The following is a 22,051-nucleotide window of genomic DNA, read 5'->3' on the forward strand; positions in this document are numbered from 1 at the left end:
CTGCTGTAACCCAATAGTCCTTGTAAAAGCAGTTTATTACACAAGTTTAGAAATGTAGTGTGATTTCTGCCCTTTACAGCACAAAATGCAACGCTGTGTCAACAACGTATTTTTCAGAGAAATTTTTGCCCTTGATCCCCCTCCTGCATGTCACTGTCCAGGTCGTGGCACCCTTTAAACAACTTTAAAATCAGTTTTCTGGCCAGAAAGGTTTTAAAGTTCGCCTTTCCATTGAAGTCTATGGGGTTCGCAAAGTTCGCAAAAGTTTGCACTTTTTGGCAGAAGTTCGGGAACAGGTTTGTGAACTTTTTTTGTGAGGTTCGCTACATCTCTAATGTTAATTACCTGTTATTAAAGGCTGGCAAACTGTTATCTGATCCTTCACTTGATGTATTAAAACATTTCTTATTCCTGATTCTTTCAACTGTTTTTCTATGCAATCCTTATATAAGGCAAATGTATCTGTGTCCAGTGGCTTGGATGCCCTATACTCTATGAAAATATTGCCTTCAGTGTCGCTGTGGCTGTTCTCAGTAAGTGGGCGCCAGAGGGTATTTGTTTAATCCTTCTCCTGTTTCACGTAGTATTTTCTCCAGCAAATGGCCTTGAAGTTTGTAAAAGACGCGCACTGAAGCTTTTGCTTTTATGATAGGGCTTATAATATTCACTGGCGTCCGGACAAATGCATCACAAATCCGTATAAGCAAAGTGGGGCTTCATCCAGCCTTGGCCTTTTGGCATTCATTGCCATTGTTAATGTCTAAATGCTAAAGCAAAACTGAAATGCCTGGGTTAAGATTTAGTTGTGATGGTCGTGACTTGTTTCTCAGGATAAATCTTTATGAATAGTAAAAAAATGAAGCAAGAAGGGGTGGGAACTTATTATCACGGGGGGGGGTAAGTTGGTTGATGAGAACGGGGAAAAAGCTGAAATTTTGAACTCTTATTTTTCATCTGTCTATACATCTGAGGAGCCAGATAATGAAGGCTTCCCTTTTAATATGCCCAGTTCTAGTAATTTAGCTACTGACGCATGGGTCACTCGGGAGGAAATTCAAAAGAGACTTGAACATGTAAAGGTAAACAAAGGTCCAGGGCCGGATGGGATTCATCCCAGGGTATTAAATGAGCTGAGCGCTGTGATTGCCAAACCTCTTCACTTAATTTTTCAGGATTCATTGAGGTCTGGCATGGTGCCGAGAGACTGGCGGATTGCTAATGTGGTGCTGTTATTTAAAAAGGGATCCCGTTCTCAGCCTGAAAACTATAGGCCTGTTAGTCTGACATCAGTAGTAGGAAAACTTTTGGAAGGGGTAATAAGGGATAGGGTACTTGAATACATTGCAGTTCACAATACTATTAGATTGTGCCAGCATGGTTTTATGCGTAACAGATCTTGCCAGACTAATTTAGTCGCCTTTTATGAGGAGGTGAGCAGGAACCTTGATGCTGGAATGGCAGTTGATGTCATCTACTTAGATTTTGCTAAAGCATTTGATACAGTACCTCACAGAAGGTTAATGATCAAATTGAGGAATATTGGCCTAGAACATAATATTTGTAATTGGATAGAGAACTGGCTGAAGGATAGAGTACAAAGAGTGGTTGTAAATGGAACATTTTCTAATTGGACCAGTGTGGTTAGTGGAGTACCGCAGGGGTCAGTCCTTGGGCCTTTGCTTTTTAACTTGTTTATTAATGACCTGGAGGTGGGCATAGACAGTACTGTTTCTGTTTTTGCTGATGACACAAAATTGTGCAAAACTATAAGTTCCATGCAGGATGCTGCCGCTTTGCAGAGCGATTTGACAAAATTAGATAACTGGGCAGCAAACTGGAAAATGAGGTTCAATGTTGATAAGTGCAAAGTTATGCACTTTGGTAGAAATAATATAAACGCTAACTATCTACTGAATGGTAGTGTGTTGGGGGCATCCTTAATGGAGAAGGATCTAGGGGTTTTTGTTGATAACAAGTTGTCTAATTCCAGGCAGTGTCATTCTGTGGCTACTAAAGCAAATAAAGTGCTGTCTTGTATAAAAAAGGGCATTGACTCAAGGGATGAGAACATAATTTTGCCCCTTTATAGGTCCCTGGTAAGGCCTCACCTTGAGTATGCAGTGCAGTTTTGGGCTCCAGTCCTTAAGAAGGATATTAATGAGCTGGAGAGAGTGCAGAGACGTGCAACTAAACTGGTAAAGGGGATGGAAGATTTAAACTATGAGGTTAGACTGTCGAGGTTGAGGTTGTTTTCTCTGGAAAAGAGGCGCTTGCGAGGGGACATGATTACTCTGTACAAGTACATTAGAGGGGATTATAGGCAGTTGGGGGATGTTCTTTTTTCCCATAAAAACAATCAACGCACCAGAGGTCACCCCTTTAGATTAGAGGAACGGAGCTTCTACTTGAAGCAGCGTAGGTGGTTTTTCACGGTGAGGGCAGTGAGGTTGGGGAATGCCCTTCCTAGAGATGTGGTAATGGCAGATTCTGTTAATGCCTTTAAGAGGGGCCTGGATGAGTTCTTGATCAATCAGAATATCCAAGGCTATTGTGATACTAATATCTACAGTTAGTATTAGTGGTTGTATTTATAGTTTATGTATGCGAGTGTATAGATTGGTAAGTATAGGTTGTGGGTGCTGGGTTTACTTGGATGGGTTGAACTTGATGAACACTGGTCTTTTTTCAACCCTATGTAACTATCTTTCCCCCTTAGGCACAAGCTGGGACACAACGTTATGTTAGAATGGTTTCTGTTGAATGACAAGAACTGGCACAAAACAAGTTTATAGGCTGTGAGTCACTGGGCTGGGTGTGTTTTTATATAGCACAACAGGGAACAGGGAAACGAAAGTGAAATAAACTGAACAAGAAATGGTACAGCAGCAAACATCATTTACAACCAGTGCATCATATGGAGATCGGTATCATTTTTTCCTCATCATTAAACCAGTCACTTGTTTGTGCTCATTACTGACTAGCCCAATAAAAGCTAACTGCTTAATACAGTAGGTGCTCTTTATTACTACCTAAAGACAAATTTATATATACCTGTAGTATGATATATTAGAAATATAATGAGGAAGATTTTTTGAAGATCATTTATTTTGGTAGGTGTGCCCCTTTGACTGCTTTGAAAAAAATTGTCTTTTAAAAGAAATAAATGGCATATTTGTAAGTAGAAATTGTGGTTCATGTTTTCCCTGATTATTGAATATAAACGCATAGTCTGTTCTGCGGCCAGAACGCTGCTTCTTTGCACATAATAATAATTATGCATGGGGACGGCCAGTGTTCTTTATTTCACTGAGGCATTCTGCTTAAATGTACCAGCAACCCTAATATAAGGTTGGTATCTGTTCTAGTGAATATATCACTTATAAACCTTCCTGCTGGCAGCCCTAGAGGCAATGAAGAGTTCTCACTATCCTATTGGGAAAGCTGGAGAAAGCATTGCAAATCCCAAGCATGCGTTAATTACAGACATTTAGAGAATAACATGGTCACACATTATTTCATATACCTGTGTAAATATAATAAATGATTTAACTATAAGTAGGCATAGTGTAAGGGCAATCATAATGGCCCCCACGTAGATGTGAGTAATGTAAGGCCCACCAACAACCAGGTTATCTGACAGATCACCAGGCAAATAAGGCCTGATTGCAAATGTTTCACAAAAGGAATTAAGCTTTTTTTTAAGTACAGATACGTTATTAATCAATAGCAGGTTACACTGGTGATTACTGCATATTTACTATATGAGGAAGGTAAGAACTCTTTGTGTGGGGTCATTTTGCCCCAAAACGTTATAAAGGAGGGCTAAAGGGCTTGTTCCCTTTTTTTCAGCTCTGTGTGCCATTTGCTTTTGTGACTGGATTGGACTTGGGAGGGTGCCGATCCCTCCAGAATTGTGCACTGGGCGCTTAATTATTTTGGAGAGCTAGGGTGTGCGGAAAAGGTCTCTGTTGTGCTTAAGAACTCTTTGTGTGCCCTTTGGTGAAGGCAAATAGTTGTATATTACAGATAAACTGAGGCAAGGTACAATGTGCTAAAAAAAACTGATCTTTGCACCCATTTTTGCACTTTGCACCTTGCACACTACTAATACAAATTTGGTTGTATGTCATTAATGGGTAATTGGTTTCTACTACAATATGGACACTAATCTGGTAAAGGAGTTTAATACAAACTTGAAAGGTCAAGATAAAGGCAGTTGTAAAATATCTTACACTGCTGTGTAGGTAGAAGAGGTATAAACAGCCCAGGCAGCAGCTCAATTACACTCAGGAAGCCGTGAGCAACAGGAAGGCAGAGAGAACAGTTGAGTAGGTGTAGCAGAAGCTTATGGGAGTTGTAGGCAAACTCAACTAAAGGACATCAAGGGACCATAGACGCCCTTGTATGAAACTGAAATAGCAGTTTAAGAATTTGAAACACTTAGGGGCAGATTTATAAAAATGTGAGTTTAGGACTTAATACATAAAAACGTGCCCATGTTCTATTCATTCCTATAGGGTTTTTAGAAGCTTATTTATCTAACTTTCACCCATTGATAATTATGCTTCTAAAAATCCCATAGGAATGAATAGAACGTGGGTGCGTTTTTATGTATTATGCTCTAAACTCACATTTTGATAAATCTGCCACTTAGAGTAGTTTAGTAGTTGCACTTAGTATATGCTGCTTCTTTGCATAAAATAATAATTATGCATGGGGACGGGCCAGTGTTCTTTCTTTCATTGAGGCATTCTGCTGTAATGTACCAGAAACCCTAATATAAGGTTGGTATCTGTTCTGGTAAATATATCAGTTATAAACCTTTCTGCTGGCAGCCCTAGAGGCAATGAAGAGTTCTCATTATCCTATTGGGGAAGCTGGAGAAAGCATTGCAAATCCCAAGCATGCGTTAAATACAAAGATTTAGAGAATGACATGGTGACAAATTATTTCATATACCTGTATAAAGAAAATAAATGATTTAACTATAAGTAGGCATAGTGTAAGGGCAATAATAATGGCCCCCACGTAGATGTGAGTAATGTAAGGCCCACCAACAACCAGGTTATCAGACAGATCACCAGGCAAATAAGGCCTGATTGCAAATGTTTCACAAGAAGAATTAAGCTTTTTTTAAGTACAGATACGTTATTAGTCAATAGCAGGTTGAGCAACAGGAAGGCAGTCAGCGAGAACAGTTAAGTAGGTGTAGCAGAAGCTAACAAAACTTGGTTCATTTGTTAAAAAGAAGACAAAGCAAAACAGGCATAGCACTATCTGCGTGGTCACACAGCGAGCCGCACCTCCAGCAATAGTCTTATGCAGTGTCGACTTGTGCACTGTCATCATCCACATGACCATAGCACAAGCCTTAAATGTCAGTGTGACCCTCTACTTTCCTCTAGCATACCCCTAGAGTGAAGTAAAGGGCCATGGGGGACAAGTGTGCAAGGCAGATGCGCCAGGCGCAATTGTGCACCCCACTGACGCCACCCCAATCCGCCCTCTGTTGCTTCACATATCTATGAAGGTGATCATAACATGACCAGCTCCACATATGGGCAATTTGCAACTATACTGACACTGCATCTTAACAAATGACCCCCATGGAGAGAAGAATAGTATCAAAGTCTTGCACAATTCATGTCTCCACCCCCTAATGACCCTCATGGCTTTAGCCAATAAAGAAAATGATCTAAAAGTCACAAGCAAACTCTACACATCTCAATATTAAATGCACTAAAGTCAAAAGTCTTCACTACACTTGGGTCATTTGTTAAAAAGAAGACAAAGCAAAACAGGCATAGCACTATCTGCGTGGTCACACAGCGTGCCGCACCTCCAGCAATAGTCTTATGCAGTGTCGACTTGTGCACTGTCATCATCCACATGACCATAGCACCAGGACATCATGGGACGCCCTTGTATGAAACTGAAATAGCAGTTAAAGAATTTTAAACATTTAGGGGGAGATTTACTAATCCACGAACGGACCAAAAACGGGCGAATGCGTTTTTTTTCGTAATGATCGGTATTTTTGCGACTTTTTCGTCGACGCCGCGAATTTGTCATATATTTTCCGCAACTTTTTCGGCGCCGTCGCAAAAAAATCATAGTGTTGCACCGAGTACAAAAGTTTCAGATTCATTCAAGCTTTGGTATTGTAACTTTCCTTGGGCCGGGTTGGAGCTGCAGAGTGCCATTGAGCCCTATGGGAGACTTTCCTTGGGCCGGGTTGGAGCTGCAGAGTGCCATTGAGCCCTATGGGAGACTTTCCTTGGGCCGGGTTGGAGCTGCAGAGTGCCATTGAGCCCTATGGGAGAGTCTCCTTGGGCCGCGTTGGAGCTGCAGAGTGCCATTGAGCCCTTTGGGAGACTTTCCTTGGGCCAGGTTGGAGCTGCAGAGTGCCATTGAGCCCTATGGGAGGCTTTCCTTGGGCCGGGTTGGAGCTGCAGAGTGCCATTGAGCCCTATGGGAGGCTTTCCTTGCGCCGGGTTGGAGCTGCAGAGTGCCATTGAGCCCTATGGGAGGCTTTCCTTGGGCCGGGTTGGAGCTGCAGAGTGCCATTGAGCCCTATGGGAGACTTTCCTTGGGCCGGGTTGGAGCTGCAGAGTGCCATTGAGCCCTATGGGAGAGTCTCCTTGGGCCAGGTTGGAGCTGCAGAGTGCCATTGAGCCCTATGGGAGGCTTTCCTTGGGCCAGGTTGGACCTGCAGAGTGCCATTGAGCCCTATGGGAGACTTTCCTTGGGCCGGGTTGGAGGTGCAGAGTGCCATTGAGCCCTATGGGAGACTTTCCTTGGGCCGGGTTGGAGCTGCAGAGTGCCATTTATTCCTATGGAAGTCTTCCAAAATCATGCAAAGTCGGAAAGGTTTTTCCGCCATTCACGATCGTTCAATACGAAAAAGTTGCGACGGCGATGAAATAGTCGCGCAAAATACGAAAAAATCACAACAGCGACAAAAAAGTCGCAAAATTTTCATTTCCAATCCGGTTTTTTCCCTTTTGGGATTCGGATTCGTGGATTAGTAAATCTCCCCCTTAGAGTAGTTTAGTAGTTGCACTTAGTATACTTAGTATAAGAGAATGAATTAAAGCAAGAGAATGAATAAAACCTATATATCATGGCAATTTTCCATATACTCTATATTAAGCATTTTCCCATGATGCTTAACCACCTAAAAAGAACCAATAAATCTGTTTGGTGCAAAACCTCAACATTATTGCCACAAGCCTTGGCTAGCATTCAGGTATGGCCATTCTGTTATGTAAGGCCTTGTCTCATTAAACAATAGAAAATATACGCCCCTTTTTTCTACACAAATACACCTGTTTCCACAAATTAAAGGGAAACCATGATAACCTATCTGTGTTCATCATGACCACTTCCCATCCATCTATGTTCCATTGTGAAGTGATGGATTCTGGGACTTGCTTTTTATAGTGGGTGGAGCACAGATTCTCTGCAAAGTCCCAGAATCCATCATTTTACAATGGAACAAGGTGAGGGTGGGGTTGCATTACACTGTGTGCCTAATGATATTGGGAAATTGCTCCAAGTAGCACTCATACCTTCCAATTTGTGCCTGTATGTTACCCAACCACTTAGATTGTAAGCTCTATGGGGCAGGGACCTCCTTCCTACTGTGTCTCATACCACATGGCACTTACTCCCTGTGTATTTATACATATTTATTGTATTTATTATGACACTTGTCCTCCCTGTGTGTAATTCTGTATTTTGTAAGATTGTACAGTGCTGCGTACCCTTGTGGTGCTTTATAAATAAAGTTATACATACATACATACATACATACTGTAGTACTGCATTTTGGATATTTAGTAGTGAGCCCACATGTACACAAAGGGTTAACAGATATGTTTCCTTTCCATCACATGACATATGCTGAGGGGTAATTCTGGACAATAGAGATCCTGCCATAAAACTACACAACAACACTTACAGCTATAGTACAGTTCATATGAAAGAGAAGTAAATGACTGTACACACTGGTTTGGGTGCAGGGCCAGAGAAAGGAGACCCCACTGAATCAACAGGAATGCCTGCAGCATTGGACTCAATGGGATTTGATCTGCAGTGCAGCCTATCTTGATCTACCTCTCTTAGCTGACTGAGATAAACCATCTTAAAAACAACTCACATCGACCTGATTGGCTGGGACTGTCATTTGGGTGTGTCTTGGGAAAAGGGTAGTATGGGTTATGCTTGGTTGAATGGTCTTCGTCATGTAAATAAACAGCATTTGTAAAAGCTTTGTTAGTTAGGCACTTTCCTCTCCCTTTCTTCCTCCCTCCATTTTAGTTATTTTCCCTCCTTATTTTATATCTTTTATTTCTTTTGTAAATAAATATATCACTTGTCTAATAAACCAGGCTGTCTCAGTTCAATAGTTAAATACCCCAGAATAGAGCAGGTCCAACACATACATACAAGTATTATAGTTTTTTTTTTGCAATCTGTGAAATCAATTACGTCTATGTCGAAAAAAATACATTTTCTGCATAAACTCAACTGAATGTGCTAATGTAAAAACTCTTAGCTATACCATTGGTTAAATCTTTAAAGTGGAAAATGGTATTGACCATATATCTCTGCATAAGTAAGAAGTGATCGGTGACCTGTACTTGTGGGCCATTTAGAACCTGTAGAAGTCTGAGATGGAAGGGACAGAACCTATTTGGCTTGCTTGTATGTATTGTAGCTGTATGAAAAGGGGTATAGATTCACGGGAGGAGGGGATTATTTTTCCCCTTTACAGAGCGCTGGTAAGGCCCCATCTAGAATATGCTGTTCAGTTTTGGTCTCCAGTGCTCAAACGGGACATTATTGAGTTAGAGAGGGTCCAGAGAAGGGCAACTAAGCTGGTAAAGGGTATGGAAAGTCTCAGTTATGAAGAAAGACTGGCCAAGTTGGGTCTGTTTACACTGGAGAAGAGGCGCTTAAGGGGTGATATGAAAACTATGTATAAATATATATATGGGAATCATATACTGTAATAATCTCTCTAATGCTTTTTTTTACCAATAGGCCCTCCCAGCAGACATGAGGGCACACATTACAATTAGAATAAAGGAGGTTCTGTTGGAATATTCAGAAAGGATTTTTTACTGTAAGAGCTGTGAAGTTGTGGAATTCCCTCCCCGAATCAGTTGTACTGGCTGATACATTATATAGCTTTAAGAAGGGGCTGGATGGATTCTTAGCAAGTGAGGGAATACAGGGTTATGGGAGATAGCTCTCAGTACAAGTGAGGGAATACAGGGGTAGGGGAGATAACTCTCAGTACAAGTGAAGGAATACAGGGGTAGGGGAGATAGCTCTCAGTACAAGTGAGGGAATACAGGGGTATGGGAGATAGCTCTCAGTACAAGTGAGGGAATACAGGGGTAGGGGAGATAACTCTCAGTACAAGTGAGGGAATACAGGGGTATGGGAGATAGCTCTCAGTACAAGTGAGGGAATACAGGGTTATGGGAGATAGCTCTCAGTACAAGTGAGGGAATACAGGGGTAGGGGAGATAGCTCTCAGTACAAGTGAGGGAATACAGGGGTATGGGAGATAGCTCTCAGTACAAGTGAGGGAATACAGGGGTAGGGGAGATAGCTCTCAGTACAAGTGAGGGAATACAGGGGTAGGGGAGATAGCTCTCAGTACAAGTGAGGGAATACAGGGGTATGGGAGATAGCTCTCAGTACAAGTGAGGGAATACAGGGGTAGGGGGGATAGCTCTCAGTACAAGTGAGGGAATACAGGGGTAGGGGAGATAGCTCTTAGTACAAGTGAGGGAATACAGGGGTAGGGGAGATAGCTCTCAGTACAAGTGAGGGAATACAGGGGTAGGGGAGATAGCTCTTAGTACAAGTGAGGGAATACAGGGGTAGGGGAGATAGCTCTCAGTACAAGTGAGGGAATACAGGGGTAGGGGAGATAGCTCTCAGTACAAGTGAGGGAATACAGGGGTAGGGGAGATAGCTCTCAGTACAAGTGAGGGAATACAGGGGTATGGGAGAAAGCTCTCAGTACAAGTGAGGGAATACAGGGGTATGGGAGATAGCTCTCAGTACAAGTGAGGGAATACAGGGGTATGGGAGATAGCTCTCAGTACAAGTGAGGGAATACAGGGATAGGGGAGATAGCTCTCAGTACAAGTGAGGGAATACAGGGGTATGGGAGATAGCTCTCAGTACAAGTGAGGGAATACAGGGTTATGGGAGAAAGCTCTTAGTACCAAGTTGATGCAGGGACTGGTCCGATTGCCATCTTGGAATTTTTCCCTGTCTGAGGCAAATTAGAGAGGCTTCAGAAGGGATTTTTGCCTTCCTCTGGATCAACTAGCAGTTAGGCAGGTTATATATAGGCATAAAAGGTTGAACTTGATGGATGTGTTTTTTCAACCGAACTTACTATGTTATTGTTAGAGAAGGATTAAACACTGAGGTTAATGTGTGGCTTGGGCCCCGGATTAAGTTAAAGATTGTTTGAGGTTAGACTAAGGAGACATTTCTGCACTAACCAGCAACATAACAGGAAATGTGGGTTCGCTCTGTCAAGACAAATGACAAGTTGTTATCTGTGATAGAGGATTGTGTCCAAAACTGACTTGTGTCTTGTGATTTAAATGCTAATGCTGTATATAACTTTTTTTATGCTTATTTATTTCTGCATTGATGAACTGAGTAAAGTCACACACTATTAGTGAGCACTGGCAATAACACCTGAAGTCTGGGGAAACACTGTATTAAGGTTACGCATTTACACATCACACTTTTTTCATTAATAAGCCCTTGAGAATAGTACTTTCAAAAAATATATTTTATTTATAACCTGTTCTGTTCTTATTTTGCATGGTCAGCTCCCCAAAGATTTATCAAAATGTGAGTTTAGAGCTTAATACTCACCCATGTTCTGTTCATTCCTATGGGATTTTTAGAAGCTTATTTATGAAATAGTAAACTCTAACTTTCATCCATTGATAAATACACTTCTAAAAATCCAATAGGAATGAATAAAATGTGTTTGAGTTTTTATGTATTAAGCTCTAAACTCACATTTTGATAAAACTGCCCCACTATTTGAAGAAGCAGACACTCTGGGGCATATTTACTAAAGCTTGAAAATTTAAATTTTTATGTATTTTTGGGAAAAAATGCAAATTCACCACATCGGCAATTTACTTATTTATGTTACAATTTACTTTCTTCATTGTATAAGCAGCATAAGCAGAAAGAATGCCAATGTTAGCAGTTTCATTTTACTTTCTTAGTGTTCTTGCCTTGTAGGCTGTCATTTCCTCTTAACCGCACCCTTTGGCATAGAGAATACACTCCCTTTGTGCTGCTCCTCTGCATTCATTTTGCCTTGAATTTCCCCAGGTGAAAGTTAATCTAACACCAAGTCACAGATCATGTTCAATTGCTAAAAAGCTAATTTTTGGATTGGCATAAACACAGCTTTTGCCTTGCACAATGGAACCACCTCCTAAGAAAGCCAAACCATCCAAAGTCCTGCTTCGCCTGTGTGATGCCTTCACTCGCACTGATGGAAACATTATTTGCCCTCTCATCAAAGCAGAAATCTCCATCCGTGTTCTCTATAAACTGCAGGAAAAGGTTTTATATAAAGCTGTTCAGGAAGCTGGCACTGGGATTGGGCTCACTGATCCAACCTTTCTGTGGAAATCAGCAGCTACTGGCAGGGAGATGGAAGGCAATTTATTTGTTAAATATTCCACTTCTCGCAGTTTCAATGACAATAACCTAAAGAAATACCGGGAAACACTGGCACAGAAATTATCAGAGGTCTCAAAAGTAAAGCTCATTTTGATTGATTACGTTAAAGATACAGAAGAGAAGATTCCACAGCCGATAATCTCAGGTATAGTGTCTTCATCTTCTGTATTCATTATACTATTTCCTTATTTCCTGAAAGAAAGAGAGACGATTATTCATGTCAACTTGCCTTAGTGATAGAAAGTGAATTTGGAAGTTCACATTTGTACTTTTTTTTTGTTCACATTTGTAAGTTTCTAAAATAAAATTACCTCTAAGTGACTTGTTTAGAAAGTTGATCCAGGGACGAAGGTTCCAGTAGGGAACTGAAACGTTGGACCAATAAACCACACCTGATTGCATCCTAAACATGACTTATTATCTGTGAGTACTATCGTAGAAATCCTGTGAGTGCCGACATTCTTTACTTTTATTCTGAGTCTGCTGCTCTGGCACCCAGGTATCGCATTTGAAGTCTGGTGTGCTCTTCATCCTGTATTTTGTATGTATATATATATATATATATATAATGTCCATGAAATAGCCAGCACTCACATTTAAGGAAGAACACAGGAGCATGGGTACAGGTTCAAATAAGCAGATAGTATATCAATGAAGGAATCTGCACTCACAGGACTTATGAAGAAGAAATGGTGTTTATTGTGAGAAGACTGACATTTTGGCTAACACAATAGCCTTTTTCAAAGTGACTCATGCAAGTGACAGTAGGGCTTAAGAGCATTCTGTGGGTTTGTCCCTAAAGAAGAACGCATTTAGGGGCAGATTCATGAAATCACGAGTTCGAATCCCAAATGGGAAAAATTTGGATTGGATACGATAATTTCTGATGATCGCAAATATCACGAAAATGCTTACGAAAAAATCGTATTAGTCATGATAATATTGTATTGGCGATCCGAAAGTCATGAAATTTTTGTACCGAACGATTGTAAACAGCAGGAAAATCTTTCCGATTTTTTCGCACAAGCGTACAAAAAGTCGCACAAGCGTAGAAAAAGTCGGTGAAAATACACTCAGAGCATTCAAATGAATGCTCCAAGCATTTGTGAATTCGTAAATCTGCCCCTTAGTGTTCGAAACGTTGGATTAATAAAGATTTTTTGTTCTTTTTTAAGTCCCTGTGTGTGCGGCACTCTGTTCTTCATTTATAAAAACTTTTGGCCAGCACCTGGGGCAGGTGATTGTTTGTAGGGAGTGCTCCTTTTGTTTTTATATACCAAAATAAAACAGCCACTTTGTGGTTCAAAAAATTTGTGTACTGCACATCACACAGTTACCACATTTGAACACCCCACATTTTTGAGAACTGTTGCCTGTTGTAAGTAAATACTTGCCCACCGGATCCGCAGGTGTAAAAGGCTCCTTCAGGTTTCTGTTCTGTGTATATCCAAAGCACAATTTCTTATCAACCATTTTAGACAGCTCATTGTCAGTATAGATGAGTGGCCAATACTGTAAGAGATTTTTTTGTCAAGGCACTACAAGGACCATATGTGCTAGTATAGAACAACTTATTATCCTTTCTGTCCATAATTTTTCATTTATTCTGTAATAGCCTGGTTCTATCCAAGCCCTGTGCCCATTGTTTAACTTTCTGAATGTCCTGTAAGGGATAACCTCTCTCTGCAAACCGATTTGTCATAGTTTCCAGCCCCTTATTGCGTTCATCACTTGTAATCCTGGACACTCGAAGCATCTGGGATTTAGGAAGCAATTTTAACAAATGCTGTGGATGATTACTTCCAAAGTGAAGCAAGGTATTCCTGTCGGTCACCTTTTGATAAATTTTGGTTTGCAACCTTTTATTTTTCATGTCTTTATATAGTGTAACATCCAAGTAGCTAATAGCATCATAGTTAAAATGCAGAGTTAATTTAACAGGTGTAGGTAATGCATTAAGCCCACTCGTTAACTTTTCTACCGTACCAAACCAGATGAAAAACAAATCAACTATGTAACACCTATAATAGGCCCCATATTGTACATCATTTCAAACGAATGCATACAAATATTTGCATATGTGGGTGCTACATTTGATCCCATTGCTGTTCCCGATAATTGCAAATAAAATTGTTTTTCAAATTTAAAAGTAGTTATTAAATAATATAAACTGAAGAGACAGTATGAATTCTATTGGAGGACCTTCATATTGTTGACAGTAACTTAGGAGCTCTCTCACTTCTCCTATTCCCTCCTCATGTGGAATGCATAGGGTTGATTCACTAAAGGTCGATAAGCATTATCGCACGCTTTTTTGCGTTAAAATTGACGCGATAAAAAGGCGCGATTTGCTAAAGTATTATCACAAGTTGAATACCGCGTGCGTTAAATTTCACGCAACCGCATGCATTAATTTTAACGCATGCGTTAATTTGCACGCAGAAATAATACTAACGCATGATTCACAAACACTTAGACACGCTAAATATCGCATTAGTCTTTGCAAAAATTAACACCTACTTGGGGCAGGCGGTAATTATAGAAAAGTACAGTTTATGAGCTTTTGGCAACACAATATGGACTTTGCAGTGGGATTTATTCAAGTCTGTGTTGGCCCCAGAGTGATGCAGCCGCCAGTTTGCAGGTAAATGGGCATTTTCAGTACTGTAGTTTTACCAAAGTAATGGCATGTATGGCTAACATGGCGTGCATATTTTTGCACGCGGCGACAATTTGTGCGCAATGTTTTTATTAGCGCGTGTTCCATCAAATACGGCACGAAAATAGTCTTCACGACTTAAATAACTGAAATAACGCAAGCAGCATCGCGTCTAAATTAATGCAAGTATCCTTTTAGTGAATTGTGCATTAAGACGTGAAAAATTAGACGTGATAAAATTTTAAACGCATTCTATAAATAGCGCTCAAAAATCGACCTTTAGTGAATCAACCCTCATGTGTACAAACTTTGTACATCCATGGTTACAAAATAGAAATCAAATTGATCCAGTCACATACTATTTACCACTAGTAAAAAGTTATTAGTATCCCTTAGATAAGTGATAAAATTCCTCACCATAGGTCACAAAAGCACATCAACATATTTCACTATGCATTCACCATCCCCTTGCTGATATTATTGGCCTCCCCGGCGGGTGTGTCTGGTTTTTATGTACTTTAGGTAAAGTATATATCACAGGTCTTACCGGATGCTCCACATACAGATAATCCATAAACTCCTCTGTAATACAGCGATGTGACACTGCATCATTTAAAATTTTCTTAAGCTGTAATTGAAATTTTGGTGTAGGATCAATATATTTAGGCCATGACCATGAAAATAACCTTACTTTGGTTGCATGGAAATCTGTAGAAAAAAATAGCAATAAAGCAAGGGAAGTCAAAGTCACTGCAGTTGTCTGTAAGCTTATTACAGACATTCATAATAATTATAAAAGAAGGAATGTTAACGTTAAAATGTAGTATTTTGGAAAAGAAAGAGTTATTCCTTGGAAAGTGCGTACTGATACCTCAGTTGGTTTAAAAACCTGTTCCTCTCAATGTTTAGCTATCCTTCTCTGTCAGTTTTTGCCATCTCCCCCAAGTGCTTTATTAACCATCTCTGACAGTGTTTTATTACCCCTCTCTGCCAGTTTTCATTACGGCAGTTATTTACAATAGCATTTTCTACTTTCTAGAAACCAGTTTTGAACTCCACAAGCTTAAACTGTGCTATGAAGGCCTTGTGGAAATCTCCAAAGGGTTTGATAAAGAACCTGATCTTATTGTAGCTGCTGACACCATCAAATCCAATTCAGATGATTTAAAGGGACAATATACAAAGTTTGCAGTTCTGTCTCAGAAAGGTAAGTCTGGCAAAAATATGTACACCTGTTTGTTAATTCAGTGGTATTGTTTCCCCAGTTTCAAAAGTAAAAGGTGCAAGAGTAATACCTTTGTACTTTTACTCTAGTTTCAGTAGATTGCTGTGGGTTTGTTACTCTTGACCCCACTCTCCTTTTTCTTTGTCCCATATTAAGCAATATTACTAAAGAAAGGATTGTGGTGCCCTTAATCACTCTTACAGGGGATCTAAGATTTGAAGGTGTGTAAACTTATTCAGTGTCCTCTTTTCTGTGGTTTTTGATATATTCTCATTTGCAGAGTTTTATACTGCCTGGTAGGCTTGGCTTAATAGCTCTCTTTGAAGGCCCAGAGTGTTAGCGACTCTACTGTCTATGCACTCTGAGAACTGTCTCGGAGAACTGAGAAAGAGAGAATTTATTATGCCACAATTACAGATATCAGAACAAGAGGCTTCTAGTTGGCTGTGTTATGATAACACTTGGTGGCTACCAGACACAGTTACAGAACTGAAGATTAAATAAACAGGGGTTTAGGGGTTTTTTGCCTTTCTGGGACATCATATATGACCAGTACAACAATAGAAAACTAAGGATTAAAGGCATGGAACATGTTCATGATTTGATTGGTTATGAAATTATTTTTCTTTAATATTTTAGGAAAAGGGAAGAGTTTCATCCTTAACCTGCTCTTACGCCTAACAGCAGATAATGAAGAAGAATATAGGGAAAATAATCAGAATTTAAAGCTGCCACAGGTTTGTATTTGTAGTTGAGCATTATAAAATTCATGTTTAATTTTTTATTGCATAACAAAGAAACTGTAATTCTGAGTAACATTCCAGTCTATAGGCTTTTTATGAGTTATTCATAAATATAATTACCATTTACATAAGTATTTTTCTGCCTCTTGCCGTGCCCTACTGATACTTGAAACACTGCAGCAGAAGAGATTCTTGACAATACATCGTCCATTTAGTCACTATGAACTTCCCATACTCATATTATTAACATTATTACCATGGATATTTGACTTTATCATTTTCCCTTTTTTAAGGATATTATGGAAAACATAACAGTGGAAGAGTTAGAAGAAGATGAAGATCTGCCAGATGTGGTAACACAATATTTTAAAAAGTCTCAATTTACCATGAAATATAGTGCCATACCCTGCCACAAGCAGTTTATTGGAAAATGGCAGAGTTAATGAGAAATAATGGGTTTAAGAGCTTACAATTATGGCTGGCCTCACATATGCTTTTGCTTAGCGCAAAAGTGTAAATGGTATCTTTTAAAATACAAACATATAAAGGTTTATATGGGAGCAATGGGAGATGCCTACAAGTAGATGAATCCCTTAAGTGGGGGTCATAAAATCTATGCTAGTGATACCAAAGTACCAGTTTGTCATTGTCATAGATTCTTCATTTCTAGGGTACTTTGTATAAATTCCCATATCACACATTCACTGGCAACTTGCAATCTGATTCCCAGACCAAGATAACCATGGCAACTCACACCCTACCCTACCTGAATCTACTTTACAAATGTCGTAAGTTTAGTCTGACTTACACATCCAACTGTTTTCCTTACTGAAATAAATTTGGTTGTATGTACACGTGTGCATTAAGTCTTCTCCATCACCATGTATCCCCTTACTGATGGTATATACACACATGGGCAGGTACTTTTTACCAGGTGTGCCAGGATTGGTAGAAAACAAAAAAGATTAGTTTTTCATAACAGTGCAGCTGTGCAGCATGAAGATTGAAAAAAAAATATTACTTAACATTTTTATTATTATTATACATTATTCAGCACCAAATAGCATAAAGAAATTAAAAGGCAAATTTAAATGAAATATAACTTTAATTTGGCCGTTCCGTAAAACAAAGTACAGGTACTTGGGTCATAGGAAAAATACAAGATTTTTGTAGACATAATAATTATATACAGTGTACAAGAAAAAAAAAACAGCTTCATAACCTTACTCATATGTGTTATCCTACTTTAGGTAAAAGATGTTCTAAAAACAACACTGAACAAGAAACAACCTGCTAGAACTTTAATAGAACCTTTGTGCTATAAGCTCCCACAGGTAAGTGCTACACATTGAAACTCAAGGGTAAAGGTATATGAACATTGTTCCATGAATTGAAAAGATAATCATAGCAAGCTTTCAAAACATTTTAGTTCCTTTTTCAAGCTGAAAAAGGGTTTCAAAAGGGTTTCCCTGCAAAAACAAGAGACTGATTCAAAGTATATCATGTCACTAAGAACTCATGATTTATCAAAATGTGAGATTAGAGCTAATCACAGAAAAATTCACAGACTTTGGGGTCCATTCATGAATCCACAATTTTTTTTGAGGAAAAATCTCATTTTTTCTAAATCATAGAAATTTTTGTAATGTCCATGATAATTTTGTTAAAATTACACAACTTTTTTGTGGTTTTCGTTAACTTCCACAAAAAGTCGTATTTTTTGCAACGACTTTGACCATTTCGGAATTCATTCAAGCTTCAGTATTGTGACTATCTTTTGGCCAGGTTGGAGCTGCAGAGTGCCATTGAGTCCTATGGGAGACATTCCTTGGGCCGGGTTGGAGCTGCAGAGTGCCATTGAGCCCTATGGGAGACTTTCCTTGGGCCGGGTTGGAGCTGCAGAGTGCCATTGAGCCCTATGGGAGACTTTCCTTGGGCCGGGTTGGAGCTGCAGAGTGCCCTTGAGCCCTATGGGAGACTTTCCTTGGGCCGGGTTGGAGCTGCAGAGTGCCATTGAGCCCTATGGTAGAGTCTCCTTGGGCCAGGTTGGAGCTGCAGAGTGCCATTGAGCCCTATGGGAGACTTTCCTTGGGCCAGGTTGGAGCTGCAGAGTGCCATTGAGCCCTATGGGAGACTTTCCTTGGGCCGAGTTGGAGCTGCAGAGTGCCATTGAGCCCTATGGGAGACTTTCCTTGGGCCGGGTTGGAGCTGCAGAGTGCCATTGAGCCCTATGGGAGACTTTCCTTGGGCCGGGTTGGAGCTGCAGAGTGCCATTGAGCCCTATGGGAGACTTTCCTTGGGCCGGGTTGGAGCTGCAGAGTGCCATTGAGCCCTATGGGAGACTTTCCTTGGGCCGGGTTGGAGCTGCAGAGTGCCATTGAGCCCTATGGGAGACTTTCCTTGGGCCGGGTTGGAGCTGCAGAGTGCCATTGAGCCCTATGGGAGACTTTCCTTGGGCCGGGTTGGAGCTGCAGAGTGCCATTGAGCCCTATGGGAGACTTTCCTTGGGCCGGGTTGGAGCTGCAGAGTTCCATTGAGCCCTATGGAAGACTTTCCTTGGGCCGGGTTGGAGCTGCAGAGTGCCATTGAGCCCTATGGGAGAGTCTCCTTGGGCCGGGTTGGAGCTGCAGAGTGCCATTGAGCCCTATGGGAGACTTTCCTTGGGCCAGGTTTGAGCTGCAGAGTGCCATTGAGCCCTATGGGAGACTTTCCTTGGGCCGGGTTGGAGCTGCAGAGTGCCATTGAGCCCTATGGGAGAGTTTCCTTGGGCCGGGTTGGAGCTGCAGAGTGCCATTGAGCCCTATGGGAGACTTTCCTTGGGCCAGGTTGGAGCTGCAGAGTGCCATTGAGCCCTATGGGAGACTTTCCTTGGGCCGGGTTGGAGCTGCAGAGTGCCATTGAGCCCTATGGGAGACTTTCCTTGGGCCGGGTTGGAGCTGCAGAGTGCCATTGAGCCCTATGGGAGAGTTTCCTTGGGCCGGGTTGGAGCTGCAGAGTGCCATTGAGCCCTATGGGAGAGTCTCCTTGGGCCGGGTTGGAGCTGCAGAGTGCCATTGAGCCCTATGGGAGACTTTCCTTGGGCCGGGTTGGAGCTGCAGAGTGCCATTGAGCCCTATGGGAGAGTTTCCTTGGGCCGGGTTGGAGCTGCAGAGTGCCATTGAGCCCTATGGGAGAGTCTCCTTGGGCCGGGTTGGAGCTGCAGAGTGCCATTGAGCCCTATGGGAGACTCTCCTCTGGCCAGGTTGGAGCTGCAGAGTGCCATTGAGCCCTATGGGAGACTTTCCTTGGGCCAGGTTGGAGCTGCAGAGTGCCATTGAGCCCTATGGGAGACTTTCCTTGGGCCGGGTTGGAGCTGCAGAGTGCCACAAAATCATGCACTGAAGGTTTCAAAGCCAGAAAGGTTTTTACACCGTTAATATTTTCGAGAAAATAATTTTTATGACAATTTTGCACATCTGAAATTATCGTGGTTACTCCAAATGTTTTCCAGTCGTGATTTTAAGCACCCAAAATTTGTGGTTTAATGAATGGGCCCCTTTCTGTTGGTACCTATGGGATTTTTAGAAGCTTATTTATCAGTGGGTAAAAGTTTGAGTTTGCAGTTTCCTAAATAAACTTCCAAAAAGTCCACAGGAATAAATTAAAAGCGGGTGAATTTTTCTGTGGTGAGTTTTAATCTCACATTTTATTAAATCTGCCCCATAGCAAAGTTATGAGTGAAAATTATGAAAAATATGACCATAAACCAGCATACTTGTATTGTTTCACCTTTATATTATTGTTAGATATAGAACAATGTTACAAAAAGTTATATTCCTTGCTTTGGTTTATTCAAACCTACTTTTTTTTATTTTCAGAGCATCCAAAAATCAAACAATTCATTTTCAAATTTGGGCGACTATTTTTCTAGAAGAAGCAGAATAGACATAAAACCCTTCATCCTTGCTCAGTAAGTTTGGTGCATTTTATTTCAGAAAATATTTGAGTGAGTTGTTTTCAGCAGAGTATTAACTCATTGTGCTTTTTAGCAAGTGTGAAAATGCAGGGTCATTGAAAATAGCGCATGGGACTGGTCTGATTGCCATCAGGGAATTTTCTGTGGCAAAATGGAGGCTTTAGAAGGGGTTTGTTGCCTCCCTCTGGATCAACTAGCAGTCATGCAGGTATTGAAAGTGAAAGGATACATTTTGAAAACACAATACACACATATACACATTACAATATAAAAGAAGCTCATACCCAGTGTGAGCACTAACGGACATAATCAGGGCAGATTTGCCATCTTTCTGCTGGCAGAGAAAATAGAAGTGTGACCTAGGCTTAATATTCCGATTCTATTTTGTGAACCCAAGAACTAATGTTCTAATGTTTGTTGTTTTAAAATATCTTTTATATTAATGCGTCACAGGAAAGAGATTGAGGGAAGCTATGAATCTACTACAAAATGCATTATTCATTTGAGATATGGTACAGTTTACCAAATGAGCGTAAATTACTTTACAGAAGAAGAAATTCAACAACAACTATTTAGTTTGGTGACTTTGAATGGAGATGGTAAGTATCATTTGAAGAAAATTTAAATATTATTCTCTATCTAAATGTTATGATGCAATTAGCTAAAAATAACATCATCCTGATAGGCAGAGACATATTTACTATGTGGATTGAGTAAAGTATACGTCATTTTTATAGCTGGCACAGTACCCCCATAGGCAATCCCAGCTTTGCAGGCCTTTGACTTTGAAGATATTCATGGGAAGTTTCAACCAAAGTCCCCTGTAGCTTTCCCCAGAGAAGTGACTCTTCCTACAAAGCACCATATGATTGCAGTCAAGTTATAGCGCCAGTCATTCCATACTTTGGCTTACTGTTTGTTCTCCAAATAGGTTTTACATAGTTTAGACATATGCTTTAGATTAGGGCTGTCCAACTGGTGGCTCGGGGCCCCCCTTTGTGTGGCCCTCACCTGTATGGCAGCTTTGATGCCTTACCTTTGTGTAAGCTTTTAATGGTATCAGTACTGAGATTAACTGCCCCCCTGCATGGTTCACACCTCAGATTCAGGCTGTAAACCCCCTGTATTGTTTAAACATGTAATCCCCTGTGGTGTTCACACCTTTTAATCCTTGCATTGTTCACACCTCAGGCTCAGACTTCAATCACCTGTACATCTGTTCACACCTCAGACTGTAGGAGCAGTACCAACATTGTGTCACTCTATGCTGCCTGTCTGTGCCATACTCTGTCTGTCCTATGCTGCCTGTGTGTGCCATACACTGGGCAGGCATAGTATGGCACACACAGGCAGCATATGGCAGGCAGTGTATGGAACATACAAGCAGCATAGGGCAGGATGAGTGTAGCACACACAGGCAGGGTAGGGCAGGCATAGTATGGCACACACAGGCAATGTAGGGCAGGCATAGTATGGCACACACTGGCAGCATAGGGCAGGCATAGTATGGCACACACAGGAAGCATAGGGCAGGCAGAGTATGGCACACACAGCAGCATAGGGCAGGCAGAGTATGGGACACACAGGCAAGGTAGGGCAGGAAAAGTATGGAACACACAGGCAGCATAGGGCAGGCAGAGTATAGCACATACAGGCAGGGTAGGGCAGGGAGAGTATGGCACACACAGGCAGGGTAGGGCAGGCAGAGTATGGTGCAC

At 41.0% G+C, this 22,051-nt stretch overlaps 1 protein-coding gene across 1 annotated transcript in view; it reads left to right on the forward strand.

Annotated features, from left to right (window-relative positions):
* Positions 1 to 11,315: 11,315 nt before the first annotated feature.
* The window catches only part of LOC100493020, a 43,608-nt gene continuing 32,872 nt past the window's right edge, over positions 11,316 to 22,051 (forward strand). The window contains exons 1-7 of the mRNA XM_031895343.1: positions 11,316 to 11,896; positions 15,450 to 15,617; positions 16,275 to 16,372; positions 16,672 to 16,731; positions 17,629 to 17,712; positions 20,236 to 20,327; positions 20,787 to 20,932. Of these exons, the coding sequence (XP_031751203.1) occupies positions 11,488 to 11,896; positions 15,450 to 15,617; positions 16,275 to 16,372; positions 16,672 to 16,731; positions 17,629 to 17,712; positions 20,236 to 20,327; positions 20,787 to 20,932 (1,057 nt within the window). The 5' untranslated portion in view covers positions 11,316 to 11,487. The remainder of the gene's footprint in view (positions 11,897 to 15,449; positions 15,618 to 16,274; positions 16,373 to 16,671; positions 16,732 to 17,628; positions 17,713 to 20,235; positions 20,328 to 20,786; positions 20,933 to 22,051) is intronic.

The sequence above is a fragment of the Xenopus tropicalis genome, chromosome 1 (assembly GCF_000004195.4).
Source record: "Xenopus tropicalis strain Nigerian chromosome 1, UCB_Xtro_10.0, whole genome shotgun sequence".
Classification (NCBI taxonomy): Eukaryota; Metazoa; Chordata; class Amphibia; order Anura; family Pipidae; genus Xenopus; species Xenopus tropicalis.